Raw genomic sequence first — 14,950 nt, forward strand, 5'->3', positions numbered from 1 at the left:
AGAGCACGGGCTCTAGGCACATGGACTTCAGTAGTTGTAGCATGCAGACTCATTAGTTTGGCTCCCAGGCTCTAGAGCGCAGGCTCAGTAGTTGTGGTGCATGGGCTTAGTTGCTCCACAGCATGTGGGATCTTCCCAGACCAGGGCTTGAACCCGTGTCCCCTGAATTGGCAGGCGGATTCTTAACCACTGCGCCACCAGGGAAGCCCAACATGACTCTTCGTGAATTATCAGTTTCTCAGGGTACATGCCCAGTAGTGGGATTGCTGGGTCGTATAAAAACTGTTTTTTAAACAAAAATTAAGTAGACATCCTAGACAGTTCAGTGTGAAAATCACTGTCTTAAAAGATCCTGCTGCTTCCATTGGGAACTAATCTTAAAAAAGGAGTGACTCCTCATCTGGCCAAGATGGAGTAGTCCCATTGCTCCCAGGTCCTCTCCTTACAACTAAAAAAACCTGGACATAAGACAACAAACAAGCACAAGAAGGCTGAAAGATGTAAAGAAGAAAGCAGTCCACCTAGGGACCTCAGGACTTGAAGAACAACAGGGCAATGAATTCCCTGGATTTCCTTACTGCCTCCCATATATCCTAGACAGGACACCGCAGAAGCCTCTAACATAGAACTAATTTTTAAAAAAAGGCACAAATTAAAAACAAAAAACAACCACCAAACAACTCCAAGAAAAGTCTGTTGCCTCTAGGCAGAAGACTGACAAAAGGGTGGCCTAACGGTACAGAAAAGCTTTTTGGCAATAACCATCTTACTCAAACAGCAACAGAAAAACTGCTACCTCCCCTCTCCCAAAGAGTCAGTGGGGCTGAACAGGGAGTGATTTCTACCTCAACCCCCATGGAAGCAGGAGACAGCTCTCCAATTCCCCCCACCCAGCGACGCTGACCAGGCCGAGCAGGGTACCGTCAGCAGGGAGCTGGGCCTCTACTCTCACCCAGCACCAATGGGGCAAAGAGGTAAAACATAAGGGACAGGGAAGTAGCACTCCACTTTCCCCAACCCATCCCCTGGTGTCAGTCAGCAGGAAACAGAGCTTACAAGCCCACTTTGGAGGAAAGGAAGTAGTGCAAGTTGAGGTGATGCAAGATGGTGCCCCACTTCTACCAGGAAGGCGTCAGCAAGGTCAAGGGGAAGCTGAGCTTCTACCTCACCTGTTTGCAGACAGGTAGCGTGAGCCAGTGCTCCACTTTTGCCAGAGCAGTGTTAGAGGAGCCCAGCAGGAAGCTGAGTATACACATCTCCTGGGCCCCTGTACCATACCTCGACAGGGGACCACCTGCTAAAAAAGATCAAGTAAGATGCAGAGTGTTATAATATCCAAAATGTCCACAGATTTTATGATTTTTGAAGCCCTTTGTCACCCCTTATCTGACTATTTTCTATGATCCCTGGCTTCAGGAGCACCCAGTGTAAAAAGGTAGAGACAGTCAAGGACATAAAGAGTTTCAGGGGCATACATGTGACAACATAGGACTGTAGAGTAGAAAGGGAGTCTGGCCCTATGGTGATACAGGCAGGGCTAGTACTTGCTTTATTAAAACCCATTTAATTATCCTATTATAGGTGCCCAATAAACACTTGCAGGCTGAGTAATAAGAGTACCTGATCAAAGGTTACTTAGTAAACCAGTGCCCTGGCTTGCTCCCATTCTGCTCAAGATGAGATGACTTCAGATATATAAACCTTGACAAAAACTCTACAAAAACTCAGTATAAGGTACAAGTGATGGATGAGCCATGCAGTTAACCACATGCCTCAACTCTCAGTGGAAATTTCACTTTGAAAGCCTTTTTCAGAAAAAAGATGAATTCATAAAAATGCCACAAATTTAAAAAGTAGCCAATTTAGGGCCTGTCTGATAAAATATGATTTTCTCAGGTGGGACCTAATTCACAGGGTAAGTTTCCAAATATATCCAATTTAAAATAAAAACTAAATACAATTTATATAGCTGGTTACAGTGGTTGGAAAAATAAAATGTAATCCTTGTACTTATATATCTACTGGATAAAGGCCATATAGATAAGCTTTTATTTATTTATTTATTTTTGGTTATATGTTGGTTTTTTTAATTCATTTTTATTGGAATGTGGTTGCTTTACAATGTTGTGTTAGCCTAGATAAGCTTTTAAAAGTAGGCTTTCCCTCAGAAGCAGATCTAAGGAGGCAACATATCTTGTTGCTATTTTATGTTTCTTATTTACAACATATTTTGTAATCATAAAGTACCCTGAGTTTAGAAAATCCACCTTTCCACTCTATCTCCATAACACACTGAGCATTCTAGCTAGAAAAGGATCTTAGATCTTTCAAGAATCTTAAGGAATCACCAACAGGAACATAAGGAAGGGGCTTCAACTCTTACTAAGCCATCAAAGATCTGTTTATGTCTTTATTGGGAAGTTCCAACCACTATTTAAAAATGCTGAGTTCCATGGAAGTGATGCAAACTTAAAAAAAAAAAAAAAAAGGTTCTGAAAAATATGTATCCAAGACAGGATGCTATAGCTGTGGCTAGGGAGCTATGAATGGTATTAACTGTGTACAAATTTCAACTAATACTCAGTAAAGAGCTGCCATCTAGGAAGTTTTCCTTTTTTATGAAAGTAGAGTGGAAAACTATCACTCCCTCTCTAATAAAATGTCACTTACAACATAGTGGCATCTAGTGTGGGTCTCTTTACTCTTAGGTGACAAGAATAAAAGAAAGAGGAGCCTTACAGGAGCAGGAATCTGTGAGGAATTACCTTAAGAAGAAGCTATAAAGGAGCAGGAATGCCTTTGTAAGAGAAGTAGCCATAGCTAAGACCTAGCAGAGCTGCAAAGGCTTTAGATACCAAATCAAACAGACAGAAGTCCTCAACATATAAACCAAGATGAAAAAAATCTGCATTCAAGAAAAGATTCAGCTGATTTACAGATAAACATCATAGCCAAAGTCTGGGAAATAATAATAATGTTAGATGAAACTATGACTGAAATAAGTATTAGTAAGAAACAGCAAATTTCATATTTCTAGGCAGGTTTTTTAACAAGTTTACTCTATTCAGATCTCAGAAAATAATGAGCCTTGAAGCACCTATTACTTGGAGGTAGCATATCCTATTTCAGAGAAAGTATATAAGAGTTTGAAAAGAATGCAACCTGGTTTCTCAAATGTAAGCATCTTTCCTACCTTGGTGAGCAAAAAACCTCAACCAATCAACTGAAATGGTGTTTCATTTGGTCTCAATGTTTTCACAGATTATGAAAGACCTGGTGCTTATTACAAAGAATTAAGATTATGAATATATATCTCCAAATTCACCAACCTTAATTAAATGGCCTGGTCAATTTTCAAACTGATTAAAGTACACTTTAGAGCTACTTAGTAAACTCATATATTACAAATAGAACACTGCTTTTAGTTTATCTTTTCATTAGACAGATTTACAAAAATCTTATCTCTGCTTAAGAACACACTAATCCTTTAAATAAGTATAAAATATATATCTAAAAGTATTAGAAAAGACCAATTACATATCAACTAAGATCAAAAATGTCTACTGTATTAGAAATAACAATTTCTGCTTTTCACATTTGACAAGTATGTTAAAACATCACAAGGTTCAACTTCCCTGGCAGGGTTTAAAGTATAGTGTCATATTTTTTATGAACAATAATAGCATTCAATGTGCACTTATTACATACCAGGGATTATACTAAATCCCTCATATGTACCATTTCATTTAATACTATTATCCCCATTTTACATATGAGGAAATTAAGGCTCAGAAAAGTTAAGCAACTTTCCAAGGCTTCCCAGACTTTAAATGGGAGAATTAAGATTTAAACCAAGATTTATATGTCTCCAAATCCTATGTTTTGCCACTCTACTGTACTGGCTCCCTTACTATCATGTTTCCATATACTAGAAGCAGTAAGCAAGCCAGGGACTTAATTAAGCTAACGAAAGGTTATTCTTTATAACAGATCTTTATACAGAGCTGCTCTATTAGTGTCCAGATGATTCTTTGCAATAAGCATCAGGTAATGTTCAATCCAGTCTTCCTTTTATGTCTTGCTTGCCAAGACTTACCTAGGCAATAAAAGACCATGTCCACTTCAACACTATCTTCTGCTTCTCTTATTTAGTCACCACTTGTGAAAACACTAAAGATCACAAATGCAAATAATAATTCTTTATTGTTTTTTATGTGGTTCATGACTTTTATTGAAATGCTTCAAAATCTCAGAACTAAAGAGATTGTAAAAAAGGAGCCACACAAAGCAACTTGGAAGTCAACTAGGTAAAGACAGTGAGCCATATATGCCGCTCTTATTGGAGATTAATCTTGATTTTGGCTCCATACTTTTGAAGAATGGGCAACCCCAAACCCGGGGCTCCTTTATAGAATTAACTGGAGAGAAGCATTTAAGACCTGACAGACATTAACCTGGATCTGACTTCATGCAATTTCCCCTAAAGCTTATCATTTCTGTTCAATCTAATTTAAAAAAAAAACAACAAACCCTCTCAAGGAAAAAAAAGTAAGGGTGTTATACTCTGGAGAAGCGCCTACCCCCACCCCAGAACTTTCTCACAAGGCCAAAAGAATGGAACAACTATATGAATAAAAGCTTAAATCAGATCAACAAACACTCTAGAGTTCAACCTAAGCTAAGTGACACACATGGATTCTTAAGGAGAATTGAAGAACACTGGGAGACTTAGGATTCATGTGGAGGCCACAGTCAATAACTATAGTAACCCAAAGGTATTCTGAAGTTAAGTGTGCACGGATGTTAAATATGCATCTTCTTTAGTTCAACATGCAGAGCTATGCCTTGTTCACTGGAAAGGTCCCCCATGCCTTGCATCTTCAAGGTGGCCAGATCTAAGGTGAATCCCTCAGTGTTCTTCTAGACTCCTGTGTCTCCTGGATTCCCCAACAGTGCAGGCTGCTTTGACTCCTCAGACCTGTCAGTTCTTTGGACTGAACGTGAAGAAGGCTCTATATATCCCTTCTACTCCCTTTCAATGCACCCATGTACTTAAGTTTCAGAAGAAAACCCATTTATTTGCTAAGGTTAACATGTGTGTTTGCTAGATGATCTGTATGTAATCTGACAAACCATTGTAAAGAAATACTAAAACTTAAAAAAATCAACTCTACACACAAGCTATTTATAATATAGTCAGGTAGACAAGGCAAAAACACTGGGTTAAATACCATAAGTATAGGGCAAATACATAATAAATTCCCAAATGAGTGGTGTAGATGATGTGTATTATGGTCCCAAAGGAGTGATCAAGGTAAGAAATTATTTGAGGATGTTATTACATTTTCAAAAATATCCAAACTTGGGGCTTCCCTGGTGGCGCAGTGGTTGAGAGTCCGCCTGCCGGGGAGACGGGTTCGTGCCCAGGTCCAGGAGGATCCCACATGCCGTGGAGCGGCTGGGCCCGTGAGCCATGGCCGCTGAGCCTGCGCGTCTGGAGCCTGTGCTCCGCAACGGGAAAGGCTACAACAGTGAGAGGCCCGCGTACCCGAAAAAAAAAAAAAAAAAATCCAAACTTGTAAAAATAAGAATGACATATTTACCATTTTTTTTAAACATTCCAAATTAGGATAAAACATCTCTAAATTAACTTTCTTCCCAACAAACCAACCAATCAGTTACAGAGGGAAGATGTTCTCACTCTGTCTCTACAATCCAATATCAACAGGTTATGTGGTTAATCCATTTTAAAAAACTGAACTGTGATTTAAATCCACAGGAATCGACCATCAATACCAAGGTCTATCTGATGTCTGGTGATGCAGCTGTTTGCAACACAGCTTTTACTGTCACCTCAGCCAAAGGACTAATGTGAAATAGTGGGCACACCTCTCTCTCTTTTTTCCCAGCACACAAGTAGATGATCTCCTATGGAGCCTTTTTTCCCCTTATCAATTGTTGAAAACAATGATCTATGTAAGTTAGTGAATTCTAGATAGCAATAATAAGACTGAGTAGGAAAGGAATTTCTAATCCTTGGGGAAATACCAGTTCATTTAAATGGCCAGTTGGATGAATTACTTGTGTTTTTGTGGATAACTAGATTCTGTTTCTATCTTTTTGGTGATTCATTTCTGGGGATCATTACAGAAACCTTTAGGAGAAATCCCTCTTCATACCTCCTTTGTGACCTTTGAAGGTCACCACACAGCTAGCATCTTCAGCTGACCAGATCTTCAGCTGGGCATCCATTCCCCCACTCAGAACCACAAGGCCTGATGGGAAAAACCTGCAACAATTCACATCAAATACATGTCCTTCCAATACTCTCTGGAAAAACAAAAGAAAATTCCATGCTAGTTCTCTTGTCCGTCCCTTGATGTTCTCTTACCTCCCATATCCTTAGTTCCGTAAATGATATATCTACATGCTGCATTTTAAAACAAAAGAGGTCCAAAGAATCTCTTTAGTTCATCTGTATACCAGGTAACGTTCTTAGAGCTGTTGGCTCCCTTTCCTGGGCTTTGGCTGCAAATGTGAATTTGAATTCCATAGCTCTCATAGCCATCCCTAAGTCTAGTTCTACATATAAGGAGCTGAGGAGGCTTGAGGGCTCTTTTACTTGTCTTTTCTTAAAATCCTCTGTACAGGTTGGGGGGCTCAGCCATACACTCAGTGTAACAGCCTAGCTACTCTGTCTTAGAAATGGGTCACTGAAGGCAGTTCATACCATCCACTCACAGACATTCACTAGCCTGGCTCTTCCACTGTTCCAGCCCCAATTTGTTCTGGCAAATCACCAAACTTGAGCATCGTTCTCAGATTAACAAATGGAAGAACAAAGATCAATTGAAGTGCAGTGTTCCTACATTTTCAGAATGGGCCACTCTTCTTTTCATGGCCCAGTCTAAGGTTTCTCAGACCACCCTAAAAGTGTACCCAAAGCCTTTACTCTGAGCTCTCCATTGGAAGCCTGCCAGATCTTCATGCTCCCATCGGTACTAGAAGACACACCAAGGCCTCCTCCACTGGAAATGTCCAGGCATGTTATCTGTTTAAACGACAAAACAACCAGTGTTACAAATAACGAAATGCTCTTCTTCCCTTGAAATATGTTATAAACCTCTCTCATTTCACACTCCTCTAAGACTTCTTCAAGCCTGTGCTTCCCAACACAAAGGACATGTGTTTCATATGAAGGCTGAGTTATCATCACCGATCTCCCAACAAGGCTGGAGCCAAAACCCTTTATTTCTCGAAACAAAAAACTATTCTTGTAGTCATCTATAATCTCCTGCTTCAGCTATAAAGATACTTATTCCCATATCATTTCCATAGTTTCTATCTTTTGCTATTTTATTTTAAAATTAAGATACCTCTCCTAATTCTTAGGAACCCACTTACACAAAAAGACAGATTTCCAAGATGCACCAGGATTCAAGGAAAAGTAAAGATGCTTCCAATTTACTACTTTACATTCCCTCTGTAAAATCGTAACTGTCTGTGTGTGTATTTCAGAATAAGTGATAGAAAAATTCTCAAATTCACTTATGCAATTTCAATATTAGGAATCACTTCATGAATAAGCCATGATCAGAATGTCAAGTCTCTTTCATAAATCAATACATGCATACATAATATCCCCTTTTTATTAAAAAACACCCAGTTACAAATATTCCAGAAATGTAAGACTGAGATATATAATCAGTCATATTCCCAGCAACTATGATTCCAATATGACCTAAATTATTTTTAAAAAGTAGGAACTTTCAACAACAAAAAACAAAAAAAAATAGGAACTTTGCCTTTAATTATTCAACCTTCCACTTTACATCTCTATGCCAATTAAGCCATAATGAATAGGTCTGACAAAAACTAAAGGGATATATGGGTCAACTCTAACACTTTCTAAGACTTTTTCTTCTTTATTTTGGTTCCTCAATAAAAGGACCATTAACTTAATTGCAGTTCTTTTAACTTTAAGGATTATGACAACAATTAACATTTATATCATGTTTTATCATTTATAAAACATTTTTAAATACACTGAATCATTTGATCCTCATAATAATCCCATTCTGCTCCTAGCTTCTCATCGGTGGATACTGCTTTCACATTCTAGTGTAGGAGACATTTCTCAGATCTATCTTTCTTCTCCAACACTACTGCTACCACCCTAATCCTGGGCCTTAAATCTGACTACCAGTACTGTCAAGTTCAACTCTATTCTGGCTCCCCAACTACATGATGAGCTTTATAAGTGTCAGAACGATGTCCAGCACTTTCTCACACAAATCACAGGCTATGTACACAGTAATTATTTAACAAATACCTAATAACAGTTTGGGAAGAGGGATGAAGCAGCTCATCAACACTAGATAAGAAAGTAAAGCCATCTGACCTATATCAATGAGACCAGCTACTGTCCCCATTCAAGGGCCCCAGAAACAAAACATATTTAAACACTTTCCTACTCACTCTGAAATCAATTTAATCCCTAAAGCAATACAGCCCAACCTCTTTCCTGACTCAGGCACCATCTATCCAACTGCCTGCTAGGCATCTATCTTTGGCTTTATAGTGGACACCTGAAACTTAACATGTCCAAAATAGAACCCTTATTTCCCCTGCTCCCTACCAATGCAACTACTTGTCCCCCAAGTAAATGACACCAGAATTTACCCAATTCTCAGACCAAAATTTTTGGAATTATCCCAACTCCTCATTTACTCACATCTTATATCCAAGTCATTGGCAAATCCTGTCTGGACCCACACCCTAGAATACAGGCTCTATACTGCAGTTCTATCCATTACTATATAGCCCCAGTGCCCAGAAGAGTATCTGGAATATAGTAGGTGATTAATAAATGGGTCAATCACCTAATAATGAGCTCAAATAAGAGAAAGGGAGAATAAGAAATAGAATAAATGAACAATTAATGATTTTTTTAAAAATGACCCACTCCTCAAAAGGTAAATGGTTTTCCCAACTCCCCAAGGAGTTCACCACTTCCTCCCCCAGTGGTCTTCAGCTTCTATGTTTATATTGGGTTGGCCAAAAAGTTCGTTTGGATTTTTCTATAACATCTTACGGCAAAACCCAAATGAACTTTTTGGCCAACTCAATATATCACAGTGGTTGTCAACCAGGGGCAATTTGTTTCTGGGGGGACATTTGGTGATGTCTGTAAACATTTTAGTTGTCACAACTGGGGGCGGTGTCCAATGGACAACTTGTAGCTAGAGGCCAGGGATGCAGCTAAACATCCTACAGTGCATAGAACAGTCCCCTACAAAAAAGAATTATCTAGCTTAAAATGTCAATACTGCCAAGGTTGAGAAACTCTGATATATGATTTGGTACCCTCTCAGTTAATATACTCTTCCTGGAAAGGATAGGGATATTGTGTTATTTATCTCAGTTACATATCTTTGGGGCCCTAGTTCCTAGACCTAAAAAGTAATTAAGTCTGAACTATCTATTCTTCCAAAGTGATAGAACACTGAAAAGTAGATTATACACCATACCAGTTGTCTCCTTCCTCCAGATTTTTATTAAAGAGAAAGAGGAAAGAGAACTAACATTTATTGAATAGCTAGCTATTATGTGCCAGACATGTAACAGACAATACTCTCATATAATCCACTCAAAAATCTTTAAGTATTGGTGAGAAATCTGAGGTTTAACAGGCAGTTTAATTTCCCCAAGGTGAAAGAGCAGAGCCAGGATACAAACCTAGGTCAGAGCCTAAAGCTAAAGATCTATTCCTTAGTTACAGCAAAAGAACAGACAGATCAATGGAGCATTCCTAAATATTGGATAAAGATGACAATTCTGAGACCTTCAAAATGGTGGAGGAGTAAGATGTGGAGATCACCATCCTCCCCACAAATACATCAGAAATACATCTACATGTGGAACAACTCCTACAGAACACCTACTGAACGCTGGCAGAAGATCTCAGACTTCCCAAAAGATATATATATTTTTTTCCTTTCTCTCTTTTTGTGAGTGTGTATGTGTATGCTTCTTTGTGTGATTTTGTCTGTATAGCTTTGCTTTTACCATTTGTCCTAGGGTTCTGTCTGTCTGGTTTTTTTGGTTTTTTATTTTTTAGTATAGTTTTTAGTGCTTGTTATCATTGGTGGATTTGTTTTTCGGTTTGCTTGCTCTATTCTTTCTTTCTTTTCCCTTCTTTTTTATTACTTTTTAATTTTTTTATTTTTAATAATTTTTTATTTTAATAACTTTATTTTATTTTTTCTTTCTTTTTTTCCTTCCTTTTCTTCTAAGCCATGTGGCTGATAGGGTTTTGGTGCTCCGGCCAGGTGTCAGGCCTGTACCTCTGAGGTGGGAGAGCTGAGTTCAGGACATTGGTCAACCAGAGACCTCCCAGCTCCACATAATATCAAATGGCGAAAGCTCTCCCAGAGACCTCCATCTCAACGCTAAGACCCAGCTCCACTCAACGAACAGCAAGCTACAGTGCTAGACACCCTATGCCAAACAACTAGCAAGACAAGAACACAACCCCACCCATTAGCAGAGAGGCTGCCTATAATCAGAATAAGGCCACAGGCACCCTAAAACACACCACCGGATACGGTCTTGCCCACCAGAAAGACAAGATCTAGCCTCTTCCACCAGAACACAGGCACCAGTCCCCTCCACCAGGAAGCCTACACAATCCACTGAACCAACCTTAGCCACTGGGGGCAGACACCAAAATCAACGGGAACTACGAACATGCAGCCTGTGAAAAGGAGACCCCAAACACAGTAAGTTAAGCAAAATGAGAAGACAGAGGAACGCACAGCAGATGAAGGAGCAAGGTAAAAATCCACCAGACCAAACAAATGAAAAGGAAATAGGCAATCTACCTGAAAAAGAATTCAGAGTAATGATAGTAAAGATGATCCAAAATCTTGGAAATAGAATGGAGAAAATACAAGAAATGTTTAACAAGGACCTAGAAGAACTACAGAGCAAACAAACAATGATGAACAACACAATAAATGAAATAAAAAATTCTCTAGAAGGGGGCTTCCCTGGGGGCACAGTGGTTAAGAATCTGCCTGCCAATGCAGGGGACATCGGTTCAAGCCCTGGTCCGGAGAAGATCCCACATGCCATGGAGCTACCAAGTCCATGTGCCACAACTACTGAGTCTGTGCTCTATAGCTCACGAATCACAACTACTGAAGCCTGCAAGCCACAACTACTGAAGCCCACACACCTAGAGCCCGTGCTCTGCAACAAGAGAAGCCACCACAATGAGAAGCCAGTGCACCACAATGAAGAGTAGCCCCCACTTGACACAACTAGAGAAAGCCGCGAGCAGCAACAAAGAGCCAACACAGTCAAAAAATAAAAATAAGTAAAATAAATAAATTAAAAAAAAATTCTCTAGAAGGAATCAACAGCAGAATAACTGAAGCAGAAGAACGGATAAGTGACCTGGAAGATAAAATAGTGGAAATAACTACTGCAGAGCAAAATAAAGAAAAATGAAAAGAATTGAGGACAGTCTGAGAGACCTCTGGGACAACATTAAACGCACCAACATTCAAATTACAGGGGTCTCAGAAGAAGAAGAGAAAAAGAAAGGGACTGAGAAAATATTTGAAGAGATTATAGTTGAAAACTTCCCTAATATGGGAAAGGAAATAGTCAATCAGGTCCAGGAAGTGCAGAGAGTCCCATACAGGATAAATCCAAGGAGAAACATGCCAAGACACATATTAACTCAACTATCAAAAATTAAATACAAAGAAAAAATATTAAAAGGAGCAAGGGAAAAACAACAAATAACATACAAGGGAATACCCATAAGGTGAACAGCTGATCTTTCAGCAGAAACTCTGCAAGCCAGAAGGGACTGGCAGGACATGTTTAAAGTGATGAAAGGGAAAGACCTACAACCAAGATTACTCTACCCAGCAAGGATCTCATTCAGATTCGACAGAGAAATTAAAACCTTTAGAGACAAGCAAAGGCTAAGAGAATTCAGCACCACCAAACCAGCTTTACAACAAATGCTAAAGGAACTTCTCTAGGCAGGAAACACAAGAGAAGGAAAAGACCTACAATAACAAACCCAAAACAATTAAGAAAATAGTAATAGGAACATACATATTGATATCTACCTTAAATGTAAATGGATTAAATGCTCCAACCAAAAGACAGACTGGCTGAATAGATACAAAAACAAGACCTGTATACATGCTGTCTACAAGAGACCCACTTCAGACCTAGGGACACATACAGCCTGAAAGTGAGGGGATGGAAAAAGATATCCCATGCAAATGGAAATCAGAAGAAAGCTGGAGTAGCAATTCTCATATCAGACAAAATGACGTTAAAGACTATTACAAGAGGCAAAGAAGGACACTACACAATGATGAAGGGATCAGTCCAAGAAGAAGATATAACAATTGTAAATATTTATGCACCCAACATAGGAGCACCTCAATACATAAGGCAAATGCTAACAGCCATAAAAGGGGAAATCGACAGTAACACAATCATAGCATGGGACTTTAACATCCCACTTTCACCAATGGACAGATCATCCGAAATGAAAATAAATAAGGAAACACAAGCTTTAAATGATACACTAAACAAGATGGACTTAATTGATATTTATAGGACATTCTATCCAAAAACAACAGAATACACATTTTTCTCAAGTGCTCATGGAACATTCTCCAGGATAGATCATATCTTGGGTCACAAATCAAGCCTTGGTAAATTTAAGAAAATTGAAATCGTATCAAGTATCTTTTCTGACTGCAACGCTATGAGACTAGATATCAATTACAGGAAAAAAATCTGTAAAAAATACAAACACATGGAGGCTAAACAATACACTACTTAATAACCAAGAGATGACTGAGGAAATCAAAGAGGAAATCAAAAAATACCTAGAGACAAATGACAATGAAAACATGACGACCCAAAACCTATGGGATGCAGCAAAAGCAGTTCTTAAGATGGAATTTTATAGCAATACAATCCTGCCTCAAGAAACAAGAAACATCTCAAATAAACAGCCTTAGCTTACACCTAAAGCAATGAGAGAAAGAAGAATAAAAAACCTCCAAAGTTAGCAGAAGGAAAGAAATCATAAAGATCAGATCAGAAAGAAATGAAAAAGAAATGAAGGAAACAATAGCAAAGATCAATAAAACTAAAAGCTGGTTCTTTGAGAAGATAAACAAAATTCATAAACCATTAGCCAGACTCATCAAGAAAAAAAGGGGGAAGACTCAAATCAATACAATTAGAAATGAAAAAAGGAGAAGAGAAGTAACAACTGACACTGCAGAAGTACAAAGGATCATGAGAGACTACTACAAGCAACTATGCCAATAAAATGGACAACCTGGAAGAAATGGACAAATTCTTAGAAAAGCACAACCTTCTGAGACTGAACCAGGAAGAAAGAGAAAATATAAACAGACCAATCACAAGCACTGAAATTGAGACTGTGATTAAAAATCTTCCTACAGGGCTTCCTTGGTGGCGCAGTGGTTGAGAGTCGGCCTGCCAATGCAGGGAACACGGGTTCGTGCCCCGGTCCGGGAAGATCCCACATGCCGCGGAGCGGCTGAGCCCGTGAGCCATGGCCGCTGAGCCTGCGCGTCCGGAGCCTGTGCTCCGCAACGGGAGAGGCCACAACAGTGAGAGGCCCGCGTACAGCAAAAAAAAAAAAAAAAAAAGAATTAAAAAGTAACTTATAAAACAACATGTACTGTAAAAACCTGTTGTGGTAAAATATTTAAAGAAAAAAGACTGGATCAGGTAAAATAATGATATGTAAAGCTTACCATGTGCTGGCACATAGCAGGTGATCAATAAATGTCAGCTATTACTACTATGATTATTATTTTTTAACTTTTTAAAATCAAGATACATTAATATACAATATTATATAAGTTACAGGTGTACAAAATAGTGATTCACAATTTTTTAAAGGTTATATTCCATTTATAGTTATTATAAAATATTGGCTATATTACCTGTGTTGTACAATATATCCTTGTACCTTATTTATTTTATACATAACAGTTTGTACCTCTTAATCCCCTACCCCTATTTTGCCCCTCCTTATTTCCCCCCCCACACTGGTAACCACTACTTTATTCTCTATATCTGTGAGTCTGTTTTTGTTATGTTCACTAGTTTATTTTTCAGATTCCACATATAAGTGACATCATACAGTATTTGTCTTTCTCTGACTTATTTCACTTAGCATAATGCCTTCCAAGTCCACCTATGTTGCTGCAAATGGCAAGATTACTATGATTATTATTAAGTGTTACATAACAAAAGCTTACAATAGTTATCTTTAGATTATAGAAATGAGTGATTTTCACTTTTACATTTCCTAAATTTTCATCACTAAATATACATTTGTTTTGCAATAAGGATAAAAACAGCTATTTTTGAAAATGTACCAAACACTAAGAAGCAGTAGGCTTTAATACGATCAGTTTATTCACCTATTTCTCATTTCTGCTTCTAAAAAGCTTATGGTAGTAGAAAGGGCTTTATCACAAAGACCTTTGAAAATTATCCCTCAATATGCTGTACTTGGAATTTTGAGAAAATGCCCCTTCCGTTAGGCAAAGGGACAGAAATATGAGCAGTGGCAAATTACTCAAACATCAACTACTATCATCATTATCCAAAAGCTGGTAAGTAGCTCTGGTAAAACATATATAAGGAAATTTCATACAATTCCTTTATTTGAGATTACCAGTGAGTGGATTTGTATATTTATTCTAAGTGGACCCAAGTACCAGTTTTGCCAAACCTATCACGCTTTATCAGCTGTATCATCTTATAATGCAAAGTAAATGAAAAACACATTAATTATGAATATGTTTATAGCACTAGACAAGCATGAAAAATTAACATGTTATTATATTTTCTCCTCATTTTA

The 14,950-nt window shown here is 38.3% G+C and overlaps 1 protein-coding gene across 1 annotated transcript in view; it reads right to left on the minus strand.

Annotated features, from left to right (window-relative positions):
* Positions 1–14,950, minus strand: part of PAAF1 (proteasomal ATPase associated factor 1) — a 41,033-nt gene that overhangs the window by 16,879 nt on the left and 9,204 nt on the right. The window contains exons 5-6 of the mRNA XM_060018297.2: positions 6,953–7,051; positions 6,180–6,330 (exon numbers count right to left, since the gene is read on the minus strand). Coding sequence (XP_059874280.1) covers positions 6,180–6,330; positions 6,953–7,051 — 250 coding nt within the window. The remainder of the gene's footprint in view (positions 1–6,179; positions 6,331–6,952; positions 7,052–14,950) is intronic.

The sequence above is a fragment of the Delphinus delphis genome, chromosome 8 (genome assembly GCF_949987515.2).
Source record: "Delphinus delphis chromosome 8, mDelDel1.2, whole genome shotgun sequence".
Taxonomy (NCBI): domain Eukaryota; kingdom Metazoa; phylum Chordata; class Mammalia; order Artiodactyla; family Delphinidae; genus Delphinus; species Delphinus delphis.